Genomic DNA, 19,689 nt, shown 5'->3' with positions numbered 1-19,689 from the left:
AACAACTATTACTGTAGTTGTTTCTGCTCTTAATATAAGAAAGACATGAAACTTGATTTTTGAAAAATTATTATAATAATAATTTTATCTAAAATAAATACAAAAGGCATTGATTTCATGCATATTCCATATATGCAAGAACACATCGAAATTTTCTTATACTGATATAAAATATTTCAATTTACAACAAAATAAAAATTTATTTCAATTCAAAAATACCATAATATTTTAGGAAGACTGAATCTTCAATTAGATAAATATATTTTTATATCAGAATGTATATTGTTTGAAAGGTGACTTTATTTGCAGCCTAATTTGGTGTTGATTTTTCTTTGTGCGCGTAGCCGGTGGTTACCAAGGGGCTTTTAAACATAAATTTCGGTTGTAAACACGTTTGTGAAAGAGAAAATTCAGGGTTCAGTTTTAAATGTGAGATATCTTTCCTGATCAACAATTGAAAATGCTAATTTTCAAATTGGCAAACTATATTTGAAACAATTATGGGATAGTCAATTGACCTTTTTTTTTTTGAGCTGAATCAATGGTCATGATAATAGCATAGAAATTTAATTTATTTTTTTGAAAAGGAAATTTAATTTCAATAGATGGCAAGTAATATATGAAATCAAAAGATTCAAGTCCATAATGGCAAATAATTCTATCATATATTCCAAGAACATATCTTTCCAAAAAATTTAAAAAAGAAACAGATTTTTTAATATAATATATTACATTAAAAGATACTATCAATCTCATTGGTATAAAAAATTTCCACATCCATTACACGTGAAAAATTTCCACAACTTTTAAAAATCAATTTCCACAAATCTTTCAAAAAAAAAAACTTCCACACTAAAACATACTTTTCGTATTGATCTATAATCTTTAATACTTTTTTAATACTAAAAAAATATAATATTGACAATAAAGTAAATATTTAATGCAATAAATTTAATCTTTACAAAATTAAGAACTTCTGAATTGTCAAACAGTTTTAATGACCTTATAGTAATTGAGTTTGTTTTAAATCTTTCTATATAATAATAATAATAACAACAACAAATGCTACAGTTTTTTTAAAACAAAAATTGAATACTCTAATCAATTAGTATTCAACTTAAGAAAATGAAAGTCTATCATAATATCGGTAACCTTGCAATTCCTGTTTTTAATAGATATAAATATTTCAAGAATTTATGCTTTAAAGTGTAAACACGTTTGGTTGTTTAAAAAAAAAACACGTTTGGTGAAAGAGAAAAATCAAGGTTCAGTTTTAAATATGGGTTCGGTGTTCTTTCAAAAAAAAATATATATGGGTTCAGTGTAAAGTGTAAACACGTTGAGTTTTAACAGCGAATTTGGCAACAAAGTCTATTTATTGTTTTTATCTCCAAGCACAAATCAAGGAAGCAGTTAACAGCCTATTTTGCTAGTACTTGGGGGTTCCTCTTGAAAAGAAAAATTGGTGTGGGTTTAGATTGTATCAACACTTATAATTTGTTTAGGGTCTGTGAGAGAGTCAATCAAGTGAATCAACTAAAAATCTCCCATATTTCCTTATACATTTCCATCACGTAGCTTGCTCAAAGTTTACCCTTACTATGTGATACTTTATTTTTATCCTAATCTCCTTATATCTACACATGTATATTTATATATAAAACTTGAAAATATTTATGCAAAAATAATAATGGAAGACAAATCAATAACACAACCATAATTATTATAAACTGGTAGAAAGACACATCTTTGTAACAGACCACCACAGTGATGGGTACAAAGTTGTAACTGGTAACTCTAACACAACTCATAAATGGACATGAAACAACAAAGCAGTTTTGAAACAACATTCATCTAGACAAACACAGCACATGAAGAAAAAAAAAAGACAAACAGTGGAGAAAATTCAGTACAACACAAAGCCAATCCAAAAGATGTTGTACCATCTACCATGAGACACCCATTATTCTTATATTCTACCTCCACAAAACACAACATGCATTTTAACCAGATCATGTCAACAACACTCAGGCATTCTTCTCCTGCTTGATTTGCTTGAGAATCTTCACGTTGCTAGTTCCAGCACCACCGCTCACAGGATCAGCAGTAACCCTTTTCTTATGAGCAATCATTGAAACAGAATCCGCATCAGCAATGTTGAGACCTTCGTCACGACCTTCCTGACCATCCAAATTGACAACCTCATCCCCTAAAACATTGTTACCATCAACACCTAGCCCAATGTAAGCTCCACCAGCTGCATCAGAAGGCTCAGCTTCAGAGAATTGACTCATAAGATCCTGCATACCAAATAGTAAAAATATTTAGCATTCGAAGGAACTTAAATATATATCAAGTGCTAATATAATAGTAAACGAATCAAATACCTGAGGATCAACCAACTCAGCCTTATTAGCATGATTGCCATACTTGGTCAGATTCAAAGAAACATCAGAGTTATAAATCTCAGATCCAGAGTCCATGTCACTGAACCTAGCCAGTATGACAGCATCATCAGTGAACCTCTTAACCTTATATGAAGGCTCAAATCTGCCAACAGTCAAGTTCCTCATGTCCATCTTAAATAGGAACTTCTTATCAACCAAGTCAGATATATCCCTTGGGCAAACCAGCTCACCACCATGCTGTAAAATAACTCATTCATCATATACTATTTCGCATACATTAAGAAAAAAAAAAACTCCAAGCTGATTGCCATACCTTCTCAAACATCTCTATCATTTCTGAACAGGTACGATTGAAATATCCAGCAGCAGGACGATCAAAAATCACAAAGGTAGTCGAGTCTGTGTCATCAATAACTCGAACCTTAATTCGATACCTGATTCAAAGAATCTAAATTAGGCTCAGAAAACAAAAACAATTTGCCTAAAAAAAGATAAGATAATTCACAACCTAGGTTTCACATTCACAACCCGACGATCACAGTCTCCACAATAGTAGGCCACAGAATCAGGATACACCGCTTTGTTACAGGCATTGCATGCATTGTACCACCAATCGTCCATATCAATAACATGCTTAATAGTGGCCTCAACAACATAAGAGATGTCCTTCAAGTAAAAACAGATAATTTTTAGAATCATATATTAGTGTTCAAATAATACTAACTCTAGTTATCTACAACTAACATGCTCAAGGTTGGAATCCTTCAACTCAGCAATTGTCTTTCGAATGTTGCTATTAAGAAAATCTTCCTCCAAAGTAGGAACATGAGTGTCATTGATGCGTGAAATTCCTTGTGAAGGTGAGGTTAAGTTCCTCAACATGCCCTCCTTAAAATCAATAGCTTCTTGAAAGGTAGGGTTAAAGAGCAACTTAGTGCAGTGCAGAGCATTCTGCAATCCCTTCCGACCTGAATATAAAATAAAATCCAATTAATAACTATCAAGTCAAATAATATACAAACTAAACAAAAAGTAGGTATCAGCACTCAATATACAACCTTGGAACTCTTTGATCTTGACACCAAAGATAGCAACAACAGCAGTTTCAGTGTCACCAGCTTGGAGGAATTGATTCAGTTGGTCATTGTAACGACCCCAAAGAGCACAGTTCAGCTTGATCCTGTAAAATAAATATCATCAAAACCACATAACCGATTAGTCATATTATTATGTAATTTATGTTGTTCAAGATATCAAGTTTGTTAGTCAAATAATTTACCCAGAATTTTCCAGCTCGATAACATTCATCTTTGTCCTGGTTCCATTAGTTACGTATTGACGCTCAGTTCCAAGTCCAGTGATAAGTCCCATAACATCTACATAAAAACGATTAATATGAGCAATGCAGTATAGATATACAAATCTCCATATGCTGAAACTCATGGACCACATGCATATTAGTACCTACTAAATATGCAGTGTCAAGACGACCCCCAACAATGTCTTCGAAGCTGGCAAATGTTAAGGGGAAAACAGGAACCAAATTATCAGGCTTTATAACTGCAACAGTTTCACCCTGAATAATAATCTTAAACTGATGGGAAGTAGTCCGATGATCCCCAACATTATCAGCAACTGTGAAATTTCTGAGAGAGTAAACAGGACCCTCCCTAAGTATACGATCAAACTTCTTCACATACTTCTTCCTGACAGCAGCCTGGATTTGAGTACCCTGTACAAAGCAAAACCAAGACAAAGTTTTAAAAACAACAGACCACAAAATCTGGACTCAAAGTACAAAACACTGATAGTCATAAACATACAGCTTCATCAACCAGAATCATCTCAATGGCTGAAACTGGACTCCCTCTCTCAGTTGAGATCACATTCCACAGACGAACAACTCTAGCCAATATGCACCAATCCTCTTTGGAAGCATCAAGATCGCAAACTCGGACATAGTTTCCTGCCATCGTGACTTGGTAAGATTTTAATTAAATTGAATGAAGTTGAGAGCTGCACATCAAGCCCTTCAAAGCTTCACTATTTATAGGAATCAAGTAAAAATAACGTGCTTGAAACTGGTTGAACAATACATCAAGACAGAGTAGGATTCATAGGAGATATCATGGCAAACACATGGCTAAGGCACGCATGGTGAAGAAAAGGTCTGTATCACCTTCTTGAAATTCACGAATAAGTAACCAAAAACACACGTTTGCACTGCAGCTGAATGATGACAAATTTTGATTGGCTTCCATGGACGGTTAGAGATAAATTAGGCAATAATAACCTAAACCTAGTATTAAAAAGCTATTATTATTTTATTTTCAAATACAGCCCTGGATATATCTGTTTTTTCTTTTCAAATATAGTCTGGATGACTTTGAAAAAAAAATATAGCGACAGTTTTCTTTTTAAATCAATTTACACTAATCTTTCAAAAAAAAATTCCACACTAAAACATACTTTTCAAATTGATTTATAATCTTTAATACTAAAAAATATAACTTTGTCAATAAAGTCAATCTTTAATGCAATATATTAATTCTCTTAAAAATTAATGACTTCTAAATTATCAAACAAATTAACGGTAAATGCAATAAATTTTGTATGCAATGAATTGTCAACCAATTTTAATGACCTTATATTATAATTGAGTTTGTTTTAAATTTTTCTATATAATAATAGTAACTTTTCTGATGTACCAAAAAAAAAATAGTAAGAAATGCTACAGTTTTTTCTTTTTCAAATATAGGCTGGATGATGACAGATTTTTTTTTTAAACAACACACGTTGATTGGCTCCCATGGACGGTTAGAGATAAAGTAGGGAATGATAACCTAAACCTAGATTTAAAAATCTGTTTGTTATTTTATTTTATTTTCAAACACAGCCTGGAAATATTGCAACACATGCTGAAGCTACCACGTGTCCAGCTCCAAGCTTTGCTAAAAATAGTAATCATAATTTCTTTTAGAATTTTTTTTAATGTTTCTGCATACGTGGCGCAAGATTGGGGGTGGTTCCAATAGTATGACGTGGCAAACTTTCCTTCTAATGGGCTCTCTTTTTATTTATATTGAGATTAGATTAGATTAGATTTCAAGCTGATGTAATTCAAAATTTGAAAACAATTTTAAATTTAGAGAGATAACTAATGCGGAAGGGCAATTAATGGGGAAGTTGGAAATAACTGATTCGGGAAGAGAGAAAGCGAGATTGGGGAAATGGTGATATGAGAGAAGGGATATTAATGGGGAAAGAGAAATGAACAACTATTATTGTTATTGTTATTATAAAAATAAAGAAAAAATACGATGATGTGTCGCCCACTCACGGTCACGATGACGTGTTACCCACTCACGGTCACGATGACGTGTCACCCACTCACGGTGACGCCCCCCTTTATATACATTAGAAGATACAATCATCCACAACCCTCAGAATTTTTCTTTCTGTCACGGCCTCTCTTTTTTCTCATCTCCACGATTTCAATTCCCCTTAACCCAGATCTATTTTTTTCCCAATACAATTCCCCTCTATGAATTGTTCATCATGGATCCCAGATCTATTTATTTTTCCCAATACCATCCGTTTCCATTCATCTTAATTCCCTTCTATGAATTGTTCATCATGGATCCAGATCAATTTATTTTTCCCAATACCATCCGTTTCCATTCATCTTAATTCCCCTCTATGAATTGTTCATCATGGATCCCAAATCTATTTATTTTTCCCAATACCATCCGTTTCCATTCATCTTTTCGCCCTTTTGGTAAATTTAGGATTCAAGACAGCCAAGGGTGGCTGAAGTAGAGGATTGCATCGGCGGTCCTCTTGTTTAGATTGACCAGTTTTGCGATCTTCCGGATGAGGTATATTTAATTTTTTATTAATTATATTTGCATAAATTTGATTCCTCATATCCGATTTAAAAACCTTATTTTCGCATTTTATTTTTGCAACAAAAACCTTTTTTACAATGCATCTGACGGTTGTTTTTACCTTTTTTTTCTAATCCCTTGGATGCATCTTAGGGTAGAACCGGGCCCTGTTCGCATTTTATTTTTGGTGACCAAAATCCTTTTTTACGATGCATCTAACCGTTGTTTCAACCATTTTTTCTAATCCCTTGATGCATCCTACGGTTACCGCACCCTGTTATTTTTCTTCCCGGAAACGATTCGTTTTCCGCTAAACCCACACATATATATAACTGTACCCAATTCATTTCCTCACAGAGACTATTCATTCCCTCTCTTAGGTTTTCTCTCATTCCTTTTCTCTACTTTTCATTTCATTTTCGTTTTTTTCAATTCATTACAATGTCTATCTTAAGTTTCGTTTTCTTGATCTTTGCCTTGTTCTTCATCAACATTTCCTTACTATGGCTGAATCAGTTGTTTGTTTTAATCTTTTCTTTTGATTTAGGGTTTTCAACTACGGTTGATCATGTTTTTTTTTTATCGTTTTTCCTTGCAGAGAGTCTGACATTGAGTCCAGCTTGTTATCCCTAAAATTGCTTTTCTGTTGATAAACTTATTATTATTCTCCTTATCTGTTGATTGATATTGATGTTTGTTGTTTTTTTTTCTGTTAGAGTTCTCCACAATGGCCGGATCTTCTTTCAAACAAGGTTTTCTCTCATTCCTTATCTCTACTTTTCATTTCATTCTCGTTTTTTTTCAATTCATTACAATGTCTATCTTAAGTTTCGTTTTCTTGATCTTTGCCTTGTTCTTGATCAACAGTTCATTACAATAGCTGGATCTGTTGTTTGTTTTAATCCTTTCTTTTGATTTAAGGTTTTCAACTACGGTTGATCATGTTTTTTTTATCTTTTTTCCTTGCAGAGTCTGACATTGAGTCCAGCTTGTTATCCCTGTCCCTGAAAGGTAGTATTGCTTTTCTGTTGGTAAACTTATTATTATTCTCCTTATCTGTTGATTGATATTGATGTTTGTTGCTTTTTTCTGTTAGAATCTTCTGCCAACCGTCGCTCCTCTTCTACTTATGTTAACCGTCGCTCCTCTGCTGCTCATGCCAACCCTGGTATATATCTTTTCTATTTATTTTCAGTTTATAACCATTGTTGATGCTAAAAGCTGTGGATTAGAAATTGATTTAGAGCCTTAAAATTTGTGGTATCTCAACCAAAGCATAGAATTTGATTGTGGTTGCTCTACCAAAACATGATAGTCTTAGATAGTTTCTTGCTTCTGTTTAAAATTTGTTTGAGGGTTCCAATTGCAGTACACACCAAACAAGGTTTTAGTCCTTATAAAAGGCTATCTTAATGCATAGTTTCTTTCTTTTTTGATGCCAACGGTCTTGTAGTTTCATTATTTTTGTAGTTTTTGGTTTTATTTTGACGCAGCTACGATGTATTTATCACCATACCACATGTTGATTTCATTTTCTGTAAATTGTTTTGAGTTTACAATTTGTGTTAATAATGATTTTGAGTTGACAATTTGTGTTAATTATTTCCTGGTAGTGTCTCCTATGAAGCCCCGCTCTGTGAGGCCACCACCAAAGAAAGTACCACCTCCAGGTATCCTTTGCCTTTTATGCTTTGGTTGTATGAGCTGAATTGAAGCAGTGGTTTCATTTAATGATTTTGATTTGAAAATTTCGGTTAATAATTTCTTTGTAGGGTCTGTTGTATAAAAGGCAAAGGATACCTGGAGGTGGTACTTTCTTTGGTGGTGGCCTCACAGAGCGGGGCTTCACAGGAGACCCTACCAGGAAATAATTAACACAAATTGTCAACTCAAAATCATTTTTAACACAAATTGTAAACTCAAAACAATTTACAGAAAATGAAATCAACATGTGATATGGTAATAAATACATCGTAGCTGCGTCAAAATAAAACAAAAAAGTACAAAAAAAAAAAATGAAACTACAAGACTGTTGGCATCAAAAAAGAAAGAAACTATGCATTAAGATAGCCTTTTGTAAGGACTAAAACCTTGTTTGGTGTGTAATGTAATTGGAACCCTCACACAAATTCTAAACAGAAGCAAGAAACTATCTAAGACTATCATATTTTGGTAGAGCAACCACAATCAAATTCTATGCTTTGGTTGAGATACCACAAATGTTAAGGCTCTAAATCAATTTCTAATCCACAGCTTTTAACATCAATAATGGTTATAAACTGAAAATAAATAGAAAAGATATATACCAGGGTTGGCATGAGCAGCAGAGGAGCGACAGTTAACATAAGCAGAAGAGGAGCGACGGTTGGCAGAAGATTCTAACAGAAAAAAAACAACAAACATCAATATCAATCAACAGATAAGGAGAATAATAATAAGTTTACCAACAGAAAAGTAATACTTCCTTTCAGGGACAGGGATAACAAGCTGGACTCAATGTCAGACTCTGCAAGGAAAAAAGATAAATAAAAAAACACGATCAACCGTAGTTGAAAACCCTAAATCAAAAGAAAAGATTAAAACAAACAACAGATCCAGCTATTGTAATGAAATGTTGATCAAGAACAAGGCAAAGATCAAGAAAACGAAACTTAAGATAGACATTGTAATGAATTGAAAAAAAAACGAGAATGAAATGAAAAGTAGAGAAAAGGAATGAGAGAAAACCTTGTTTGAAAGAAAATCCGACCATTGTGGAGAACTCTAACAGAAAAAAAACAACAAACATTAATATCAATCAACAGATAAGGAGAATAATAATAAGTTTATCAACAGAAAAGCAATTTTAGGGATAACAAGCTGGACTCAATGCCAAACTCTGCAAGGAAAAAAGATAAAAAAAAAACATGATCAACCGGAGTTGAAAACCCTAAATCAAAAGAAAAGATTAAAACAAACAACAGATTCAGCCATAGTAAGGAAATGTTGATCAAGAACAAGGCAAAGATCAAGAAAACGAAACTTAAGATAGACATTGTAATGAATTGAAAAAAAACAAAAATGAAATGAAAAGTAGAGAAAAGGAATGAGAGAAAACCTAAGAGAGGGAATGAATAGTTTCTGTGAGGAAATGAATGGCAACGGATGGTATCGGATCCTCTATGGTTGATGTTGGTCAATCTGCAAGTGCACAGATATCTCCGGGTTTTAAATTATCGAACTACAGGGAATTGGAATGTGAATTCAGTTTAAGAGTCAAGTTCAAGGTTAAAAGGCGAGTAAAATTCATTTTCAAAGGTTGATTGATTGTTGTGATACTTAATTAGAAAGTTAACAAAGATAAGTGTGTGATGATCAATGGTAAGAATGCCTTGGGTTCTTGCTTGACTAATTCAGTTCTAATCAACCTATTCTATCCACAAAACTTCGAGTCTCTCCTTGATGTTCTAGCCTAATCAATCATCTATCAATGTCTCGCATAGACAATCCTCTCAAGCCAAAAGATAAGCGCAATTCCTTGATAACCTAAACATTTGCTAAAGGCATTAAGCATGCAATTCAGGCCAACAAACCTCAACCCTTTCTCTATTCCTAGTAGCAAGTATAGAAGAGGTAATCCCACAACAAGTCCTTAATCTATAACAAACTTCCGTTCAATTATAGAAAAGTATAAAGCTAGCACATGTTCTAACTTGAAACATAAAGCATGGATATGAGATTCAAGGGTTTACTCAGAGGAATCGTGAATAGAAATTGGGATTAAGATTAAAACATCATAAGTCTTACAAAGAACCCAAAGCAAAAGGGGTTTAGCCAAGCATGGCTATAGAATCCATACAAGAAAAGAAGGATAAAACCTGGAACATGGACTTGGAAAATGCTTCTCCTCAAGCTCCAGAGCCTAACCCTACTTCTAACTTATTTAGGAATGTATAGAAATGACAAAAGTTACAAAAGAAATGACAAAAAGCCTATTTATAGGCAAACAGGTCGAGTCTGGGCGCTCAAGCACCATTCAGAGCGCCTGAGCGCCAATTCCAAGTGGAAAAAGCAGCTTCTGGAGGTAATTGGCGCTCAGGCGCTCAACACGAGCGCTCAGGCGCCAATTCCTTTCTAGCATCATGTAAACAGCGAATCAATTGGCGCTCGGGCGCTCAACACGAGCGCCTGAGCGCTCTCTACATGCTAGAAAGCCTCTTGACCTTCTTCTTAACTCCCCTTTAAGCCTCCCTTCAATTTTCCAAGCCTTTTGATCTTCTTTCTTCATCAGTTTTCAGACCTAGCTACTTGGGAACAAAGCAAGGAAAATATCTAGGATTTCCAAGAGTTTATTAGCACAAAAGACCCTTAATTCAAGTAGAAAAGATATGCAAGTCCTAAACTTACTTAAAATGCAAGAAAAGTCCCTATAATACTACAAAATTACCAAAACGAAGTAAAGACTCAAAGAAAGATAAAAATGCATGAGAATGCATGAAACACTACATGAGACTCAACAAAAAAGACTCAAAACAAAGAAAGAAATGACCCTAAAAACACTATTAAACTAGAGTCAACAGTTGATCATATTTTTTTATCTTTTTTCCTTGCAGAGTCTGACATTGAGTCCAGCTTGTTATCCCTGTCCCTGAAAGGTAGTATTGCTTTTCTGTTGGTAAACTTATTATTATTCTCCTTATCTGTTGATTGATATTGATGTTTGTTGTTTTTTTCTGTTAGAATCTTCTGCCAACCGAATTGCATCCGCCGGAACATTGTTCACCCGGTAAGTGTTGCAATTCCGGATGAACCTCTCCATGTGAGCATGTGGATCTTCTAGGGCACCTCCACCATATTGGTTTTGCCTCACCAAGTTGATGAATGTCGGTCTCAACTCAAAGTTTCCCACTCCCTCGGGAAAAACAATGCTCCCGGGATAGTCATAACTCATAGTAGATGAAGTGAGTTCCCGAAGAGACCGGTTGACATCCTCAACTTCTTTTTCACGTAATCGAAGGGTGATCCCCTCTTGGATTCTTGCCTCAATATGGGCTTGCATCTCCTCCTCCGTCATTCGGCCACCCATTGCGGTGTCTCTCGTGAGAGCAACCTGAAAGTGTGACACTAAAACAAAGAAAGATTAGTAGCACCAATTCTAGACAAAGATAAAAACAAAAAATAAAACCACAAACTAAAAATTTAAACCAAAAACCACAAACAATTCCCCGGCAACGGCGCCAAAAACTTGTTGGTCAATCTGCAAGTGCACAGATATCTCCGGGTTTTAAATTATCGAACTACGGGGAATTGGAATGTGAATTCAGTTTAAGAGTCAAGTTCAAGGTTAAAAGGCGAGTAAAATTCAGTTTTAAAGGTTGATTGATTGTTGTGATACTTAATTAGAAAGCTAACAAAGATAAGTGTGTGATAATCAATGGTGAGAATGCCTTGGGTTCTTGCTTGACTAATTCAGTTCTAATTAACCTATTCTATCCACAAAACTCCGAGTCTCTCCTTGATGTTCTAGCCTAATCAATCATCTATCGATGCCTCGCATAGACAATCGTCTCAAGCCAAAAGATAAGCGCAATTCCTTGATAACCTAAACATTTGCTAAAGGCATGAAGCATGCAATTCAGGCCAACAAACCCCAACCCTTCCCTTATTCCTAGTAGCAAGTATAGAAGAGGTAATCCCACAACAAGTCCCTAATCTATAACAAACTTTCGTTCTATTATAGAAAAGTATAAAGCTAGCACATGTTCTAACTTGAAACATAAAGCATGGATATGGGATTCAAGGGTTTACTCAGAGGAATCATGAATAGAAATTGGGATTAAGATTAAAACATCATAAGTCTTACTAAGAACCCAAAGCAAAAGGGGTTTAGCCAAGCATGGCTATAGAATCCATACAAGAAAAGAAGGATAAAACCTGGAACATGGACTTGGAGAATGCTTCTCCTCAAGCTCTAGAGCCTAACCCTACTTCTAACTTATTTAGGAATGTATAGAAATGACAAAAGTTACAAAAGAAATGACAAAAAGCCTATTTATAGGCAAACAGGTCGAGTCTGGGCGCTCAGGCGCAATTCAGAGCGCCTGAGCGCCAATTCCAAGTGGAAAAAGCAGCTTCTGGGGGTAATTGGCGCTCAGGCGCTCAACACGAGCGCATGAGCGCTCTCTACATGCTAGAAAGCCTCTTGACCTTCTTCTTAACTCCCCTTTAAGCCTCCCTTCAATTTTCCAAGCCTTTTGACCTTCTTTCTTCATAAGTTTTCAGACCTAGCTGCTTGGGAATAAAGCAAGGAAAATATCTAGGATTTCCAAGAGTTTATTAGCACAAAAGACCCTCAATTCAAGTAGAAAAGATATGCAAGTCCTAAACTTACTTAAAATGCAAGAAAAGTCCCTATAATACTACAAAATTACCAAAACGAAGTAAAGACTCAAAGAAAGATAAAAATGCATGAGAATGCATGAAACACTACATGAGACTCAACAAAAAGACTCAAAACAAAGAAAGAAATGACCCTAAAAACACTATTAAACTAGAGTCATCAGTTGATCATGTTTTTTTATCTTTTTTCCTTGCAGAGTCTGACATTGAGTCCAGCTTGTTATCCCTGTCCCTGAAAGGTAGTATTGCTTTTCTGTTGGTAAACTTATTATTATTCTCCTTATCTGTTGATTGATATTGATGTTTGTTGTTTTTTTCTGTTAGAATCTTCTGCCAACCGTCGCTCCTCTTCTGCTTATCTTAACCGTCGCTCCTCTGCTGCTCATGCCAACCCTGGTATATATCTTTTTTATTTATTTTCAGTTTATAACCATTGTTGATGCTAAAAGCTGTGGATTTGAAATTAATTTAGAGCCTTAAAATTTGTGGTATCTCAACCAAAGCATAGAATTTGATTGTGGTTGCTCTACCAAAACATGATAGTCTTAGATAGTTTCTTGCTTCTGTTTAGAATTTGTTTGAGGGTTCCAATTGCAGTACACACCAAACAAGGTTTTAGTCCTTATAAAAGGCTATCTTAATGCATAGTTTCTTTCTTTTTTTGATGCCAACGGTCTTGTAGTTTCATTCTTTTTGTACTTTTTGGTTTTATTTTGACGCAGCTACGATGTATTTATTACCATATCACATGTTGATTTCATTTTCTGTAAATTGTTTTGAGTTTACAATTTGTGTTAATAATGATTTTGAGTTGACAATTTGTGTTAATTATTTCCTGGTAGGGTCTTCTGTGAAGCCCCGCTCTGTGAGGCCACCATCAAAGAAAGTACCACCTCCAGGTATCCTTTGCCTTTTATACTACTCTTAATGCTTTGGTTGTATGAGCTGAATTGAAGCAGGGGTTTCATTTAATGATTTTGAATTGAAAATTTCGGTTAATAATTTCTTTGTAGGGTCTGCTGTGAAACCCTGCGCTTCTACTGTATCTGTGAGGCCTTCGAGGCCTCCATTTCGGGTCCTTACTCCAGGTATCCTTGGCCTTTAAACTATTCTTAATGCTTTGGTTATATGAGCTGAATTGAAGCTAGGGGTTTTTATGTAATGATTTTGAGTTGACAATTTCAGTTAATAATTTCGTTTTAGGGTCTGCTGTGAAACCCTGCTCTGTGTCTGTGAGGCCCTCATTTCGGGTGTGTGGGCGTCTACCAAGGAATTTTCCTCCTCCAGATATTCTATGCACTTTAACTATTCTTCATGCTTTGGTTATATGAGCTAGATTGAAGCAGGGCGTTTTAGGCAGAGACTATTTGGACCATCCCTCTTTACTATCCACACCATCCCCTTTTTTTATAATTTCAAAAATACCCCCCACATAGAAAACATACAAAGCAGTAAAAAAAATACTCTCACAATCTCACCTTCTTCTTCCTTCTTCCTCTTCCACTCTCACCTTCCCCCATCCCTATTTCATCTTCTAAATCAATATATCACACACCTTGAAGCTTCAAATCAGTGTAGAAGATAAGTGGGTGAGATCAAGAGAAGATTAGAAGCTCAAAATAGGTGAGATTTTGGGATTTTTACGGGTTTTACACGTAAATCTGGGTTGAATATGTGGGTTCTGGTGCGTTCCGCCACTTAAAATGCGGACGTTTAATTGCTACCGCTATTTTAGTAGCGGTAACTTCCGCTATCTTAGTAGCGGTAACTACCGCTATCTTAGTAGCGGTAACTTCCGCAGTTAAAATAGCTGCAACGTCCGCTATCAAGGTAGCTGTAACTTCCGCTATTAAGATAGCGGAAGTTACTGTAGTTTAAATTACGATTTTTGTTGCAGGTTCTGGTTTTAGTGTTTGACTTGGTGAAGTTTGTTGTCTATTAGGAGCATTATGGCATCCCCAGCTGATCTTATTGATTGGGCTCGCGGTGTAGGTAAAGAGAATGGTTATGTTGTTATTGTGATTAGGTCTGACTACGGATCTGCAAAAAGGAAGCCTTTGATAACATTGGGATGTGAACGTGGTTACAGCTATCTTGATAGCGGAAGTTACAGCTATCTTGATAGCGGAAGGTTTTGAATTTAACAGACGTCGATTTCCCTTCTAATGCTCACGTTTGTTGTGTCCGCTATCTTGATAGCGGTAACTACCGCTATCTTGATAGCGGAAGTTACAGCTATTAAGATAGCGGAAGTTACAGTAATCTTGACTGCGGTAGTTACCGCTATCTTGATTGCGGAAGGTTTTGAATTTAACATACGTCGATTTCCCTTATGTTCTGTCTAATGCTCACGTTTGTTGGGGGTATAAATGTATTTTTGCACTTAAGGGATGGTGTGGATAGTAAAGAGGGATGGTCCAAATAGTCTCTGCCGGCGTTTTATGGTTGTTTTTTTTTTTTTGCTGTTTGTTGGTAAGCTATTAATGGTTTTCAATTACACAGCACATTGTACCAAAAATTTCATAGAGCTATTAATGGTTTTCAATTACACAGCACATTGTACCAAAGGCACCTGCACCAGCTCCTCCATCTCCACCTCATGGCCCCTTTCATGCCGATGGGCAGTGCATTTGGCACTGTCCGAATCCTGCTGCTGATGGTGAGGTGTTCTGTGTTGACCATTTGCCTCCAATGGAAGGTATAATTGAATACTTAGTTGTCTGTCAAATTTCTTTTATCTTAGTTGTTTGATTTTTTTTTTGTTTTATCTGATGAATTCTTTTTCATTAGGTGGGGAGGAGGATGGAGAAAATGGAGCTGGCAACTTCGTGCTTTTGCCGCTGATGCCAGGAGCCGAACTTTGAGTTTGAGAAAGTTTAATTGCACCATGAATTAAAATTATCTACTTTTAAAATTATATCAATTATTATTTTTATACAAAAGCCTCTAAGACCTAGTTGAAATAACACTAGGCTGGGCCTTGGTCGGGACAAAAGTTAAACAAGAGTCAGCAAAAGCTTGAGTAGCCAACAACTACCTTATATTTCCATATCCTCCCATTTCTTGGATCAGTTTGATGTAAAGTTTGGTCCTCATTCAACCCACCGGTATATTCGTTCTCGAATGATAGCTCAAGTGGTAAGATTTGAGGACATAAAAGTTTGGTGAGATGAAGAGTGAAGGGTCCCAAGTTCGAACCATGAGAAAAATTAATTTACTAAAATTACTAACAGCTAACATGTGCCTATAAAAAAAAAACTCACATATTCACAGAAAATTTGCACGTGGCAAAGAGAAAGAAGACCAATAATATTTGGGCTTTGAGCCGTCAAAAAAAAAAACAGGACCAAAAGGTTTTATGGGATAAGATGATATATTATTTGACAAAAAAAAGTGATATATTAAAATAAAAGATATAACTTAAGGTTTTTTTTTTTAAATCACAAGTATCATTTTCGAGGTTAAGTGTTGAATCTCTTATCTCTTTATAGGTATATAATTGGATTTGAATTTGATATCCCTACTTAAATTGTGTTATTGACTTATTTTTTAATATCCACTTTTTGTGAAATTTTTTGGTGAATTTTAAATATTATTTTTTTGAAAGTGAATTTTAAATATTATTAAGCTGTAAATAGTATTCTTTTTTTTTACAAAAGTATTTTTTTTGGTACATCGGAAAATAACCAATCAAGTATTTAAATTCTATCAATTAATTTTTATACAAATAAAATATAACATATTTGTCAATTAGTATTTACTTATATCTTCTATATATCTTTATTGTATAGTAAATCAAAAAATAAAGATTATTTCAATATTGACTGTTTTCAAAATTCAAATGATTTTCTATAATTTTGATGAAATTTATATCTCATATTGACTATTTATTTTCTTCCTTAGTTATTTAATTAATCATATATAAAATTTAAAATTAATTTTGATTAATGATTAAAATAATTGTTTATAGATATTCGTATTTTATATTTTTTGTGCTATTAAATTTTTTTTTTTACGGGTGTGCTATTAAAATTTTGAGTTGCCAAATTATATAATTTAAAATTATATCAATTATTTTTTTATACAAAAGCCACTAACCTAGTTGAAATAACACTAGGCTTGGCCATGGTCGGGACAAAAGTAAAACAAGGGAATTGAGTTTGGTGCCCCACCCCTTAGGCTTTGCACCCCACTTTATTAAATACGGAATTTAAAGTTCCGTATCAATACGGAAAATAAAATTCCGTATCTGTTTTAGTATATAATGAGTGGTTGAAAATGTGACACGCATGCTTAAATACAGTACGGAATTTTAAGTTCCGTATTCAATAGGGAGAATACGGAATTTTAAATTTCGTATTTGATAAAGTGGGGTGCCAAGCCCCATAGGTGGGGTGCCAAACCCAACTCCCGTAAAACAACAGTCAGCAAAAGCTTGAGTAGCCAGCAAGTATCTTATATGTCCATATCCACCCCTGTTTCTTTTTTTTTTTTGAAATTGGGTTTCATTCAAAGAGAAGAAGCCACAGAGGCAAAAACATCATCCTGGATGAGAGAGGAATCCTCCAACGAAGCCTCTTCAATCCAAACCAAACAGCCTAAACGAAAAGCAAGTTTTGCCAACGCGTCGGCAACAGAATTGTCGGTCCTACGAACGAAAGTAAAAGTAAAAACATCAAAACTACAAAGCAGTAAACGACAATCCTTAACCCCTGTTTCTTGGATCAGCTAGATGTAAAGTTTGGTCCTCACTCACTGACATATTCAAAGAAAATTTGCACACGGCAAAGAAAAAGAAAACCAATAATATTTGGGCTTTGAGCCGTCAAAAAAAGAAAACAAGACCAAAAGCTAGAGGACCCAACAAATTAGAAAAACAAAGGATTGCATCGATCTTATTAAGCTAAAATATTAGGCTTAATACATCAGAAGGTCCCTGAAATTGTAAAGGGAATCAGTTTCAGGGCCTGTAAAATTTTCGCATCAAATTGGGTCCCTAAGAAATTTTTTTTAATTCAATTAAGACCAAAGTGTGTCTGATGCTGAAGTGGCTTCAATTTTAGCCTAGTCAGCTTTTCCACGTGGCATTTGAAATTATTTTTTAATTGAAAATTTTTAAAACTTAATTTTTTAATTCCAACTCATATATTAAAGCCTAAATTAAAAATAAATTCCTAATACAAAACCTAAACTTTTAGGGATTAAAAAATAGGGGAATAAGAACAAGAGAGAGGACCAATAACTAATTCAATGCATTCAGATTAATCACGAACCCAGTATTGAAATGGATATATATACCAGTAATCATAAAAGATGGGGAAAAAATAGAACTTGCGAGGTTATTGCACATGGGAAAGTACATGGTTGGTGAGTAACTATCAGAGCAGTGAAATCGCTACTTGCTAGTTCATTTTCTTTGAAAAATGGGGAAAAATCTTCACTGGGCTCTATGCTTGTTTGTTCACTTTGTACTCAGGGGAAGAAAACCCCTCCGTCTTCCTCCGCCGGAACACCTCCACCACCTCTTCCTCCTCCTCTTCACCAACCACAGCCGGCGAAACCCGATGCCCCACCGTCAGAACCCAAACCCTCCGCCACTCCAGACGCTAACGTAATCCTGGTCCCCAGCCACTCCAGATGGTTCTCATGGATTCAATTCACCAATGTGAGGTTCGTCACCTCCCTGAGTTCTTCGATTCTGCTGTCATGAAACAGAAGCTTCTTCTTCAATTTGAAGAAATCGTGGCTGCTGGGGAGATGAAGAAGCAATACAGGGCTTGAATGAGGTTTCTTCTTCCCTCCCACCACCGCCATCTTCTCCTTGATCTCTTTCCCTCTCACTGATCACAACCTCCATCCCTCTCTCTGTATTTTGATCGCGTTGTAGATCTGGTTAATGAGAGCGAAAATTAATGCCACGAAGGGGAAGGGTTGCAGATCTGGGTTGTTGAGTAGACAGGGGAATCAGACAGTGCGAGGTTGGCCACATGGGGATGAAGGTGGGGAGAAGATGGTTCTATCTTCATCCACTCTAGGGTTGAAATTGGGGATGAAGAATGAAGATGAATAGTCAGGGCTTAATTGGGGATTCTCAGATTAGATTAGGGATTAGTATTTGATTAGATCAGGTTATTTTAAGTTATTAGGTTAGATTAAGTTTTTTATTTTTTTTAAGTTATGAGAAGATGATTTGGGGTTAATTTGAGAGGGTTTGGAATTAAAAAATTAAATTTTAAAAATTTTCAATTAAAAAATAATTCCAAATGCCACGTGGGAAAGCTGACTAGGCTAAAATTGAAGCTACTTCAGCATCAGACACACTTTGGCCTTAATTGAATTAAAAAAAATTTCTTAGGGATCCAATTTGATGCAAAAATTTTACAGGCCCTGAAACTGATTCCCTTTACAATTTCAGGGGCCTTCTGATGTATTAAGCCAAAATATTATGATTATATTGTACTACTAAGAGTCTTAACTTTATAGACATATGAAAACTCATACCAATAACATCCAAGACGGGAGATTGGTATATTGTTAGACTTTTTTTTTTTAAGATAGGTGTCTTCTTTCAGAGGTAATCCTATTCGAGTCGGGATCACCCACATTATGGTGGGGTTAACTCTCCTAGTAGAGTTTTTTTATCAAAAAAACTCAAATATGATTAAGATATCACTTGAACCAACCACCCGTTGGTATATAGTTAGACTCTTTAAATATCAGTTTACTATTTGAAAGTTACTATTTAGTAATTTGTTTCTAAAATAAGATATAAGTATTAATAAACGTCATAAACATGAGATCATAATCTTATGTCAATTATGTTAATGTAATATAAATCTTCTTGCATAAGAGATTATGAATACCCTCAAGCGGATGTTCAGATATATATTTGAAAATTATGGTGAAAATAAAATTATGATGGACAACCATAAAAGCTAACATATTGTTTGGTGGAAGTGGAGGTGAGGTGAAGGTTTTTTTTTTTTAACTTATCATGTTTGGTTCATATTTTAAAA

The 19,689-nt window shown here is 34.9% G+C and overlaps 3 protein-coding genes across 14 annotated transcripts; 1 reads left to right on the top strand and 2 right to left on the bottom strand.

Moving 5' to 3' along the window:
- Positions 1-1,922: 1,922 nt before the first annotated feature.
- Positions 1,923-2,519, bottom strand: LOC130724463 (uncharacterized). The gene is made up of 2 exons (XM_057575693.1): positions 2,388-2,519; positions 1,923-2,300 (listed from the first exon to the last, which is right to left on the bottom strand). The coding sequence occupies exons 1-2, from the start codon at positions 2,481-2,483 to the stop codon at positions 2,028-2,030; spliced, it is 369 nt and encodes a 122-aa protein (XP_057431676.1). The 5' UTR covers positions 2,484-2,519; the 3' UTR covers positions 1,923-2,027.
- On the bottom strand, positions 2,485-4,381 carry LOC130725509 (replication protein A 70 kDa DNA-binding subunit B-like). The gene is made up of 9 exons (XM_057576728.1): positions 4,232-4,381; positions 3,873-4,140; positions 3,688-3,784; positions 3,467-3,588; positions 3,234-3,376; positions 2,917-3,074; positions 2,722-2,842; positions 2,532-2,645; positions 2,485-2,493 (listed from the first exon to the last, which is right to left on the bottom strand). The coding sequence occupies exons 1-9, from the start codon at positions 4,379-4,381 to the stop codon at positions 2,485-2,487; spliced, it is 1,182 nt and encodes a 393-aa protein (XP_057432711.1).
- Positions 4,382-6,102: 1,721 nt separating this feature from the next.
- On the top strand, positions 6,103-15,730 carry LOC130723208 (proline-rich receptor-like protein kinase PERK9). 12 transcript variants are annotated; one of them, XR_009014219.1, is made up of 12 exons: positions 6,103-6,286; positions 7,012-7,047; positions 7,265-7,306; positions 7,392-7,463; positions 7,909-7,965; positions 10,888-10,929; positions 12,871-12,912; positions 12,998-13,069; positions 13,516-13,572; positions 13,687-13,761; positions 13,877-14,296; positions 14,616-15,365. XR_009014219.1 is itself a non-coding variant. In XM_057574169.1 (12 exons), the coding sequence occupies exons 2-11, from the start codon at positions 7,023-7,025 to the stop codon at positions 15,328-15,330; spliced, it is 588 nt and encodes a 195-aa protein (XP_057430152.1). In that variant the 5' UTR covers positions 6,103-6,286; positions 7,012-7,022; the 3' UTR covers positions 15,331-15,371; positions 15,464-15,730. The 12 variants fall into 12 exon arrangements, 8 of the variants coding, with proteins under 8 accessions (XP_057430152.1, XP_057430154.1, XP_057430150.1 ...); XM_057574169.1 differs by lacking the exon at positions 13,877-14,296 and adding an exon at positions 15,464-15,730 and having other exon boundaries at positions 15,227-15,371; XR_009014220.1 differs by lacking the exon at positions 13,877-14,296 and having other exon boundaries at positions 13,516-13,559.
- Positions 15,731-19,689: the final 3,959 nt, after the last annotated feature.

The sequence above is a fragment of the Lotus japonicus genome, chromosome 6 (genome assembly GCF_012489685.1).
Source record: "Lotus japonicus ecotype B-129 chromosome 6, LjGifu_v1.2".
Taxonomy (NCBI): Eukaryota; Viridiplantae; Streptophyta; class Magnoliopsida; order Fabales; family Fabaceae; genus Lotus; species Lotus japonicus.
Note: the sequence above shows the minus strand (reverse complement) of the source record. Positions and strands in the feature narration are given on the sequence as shown.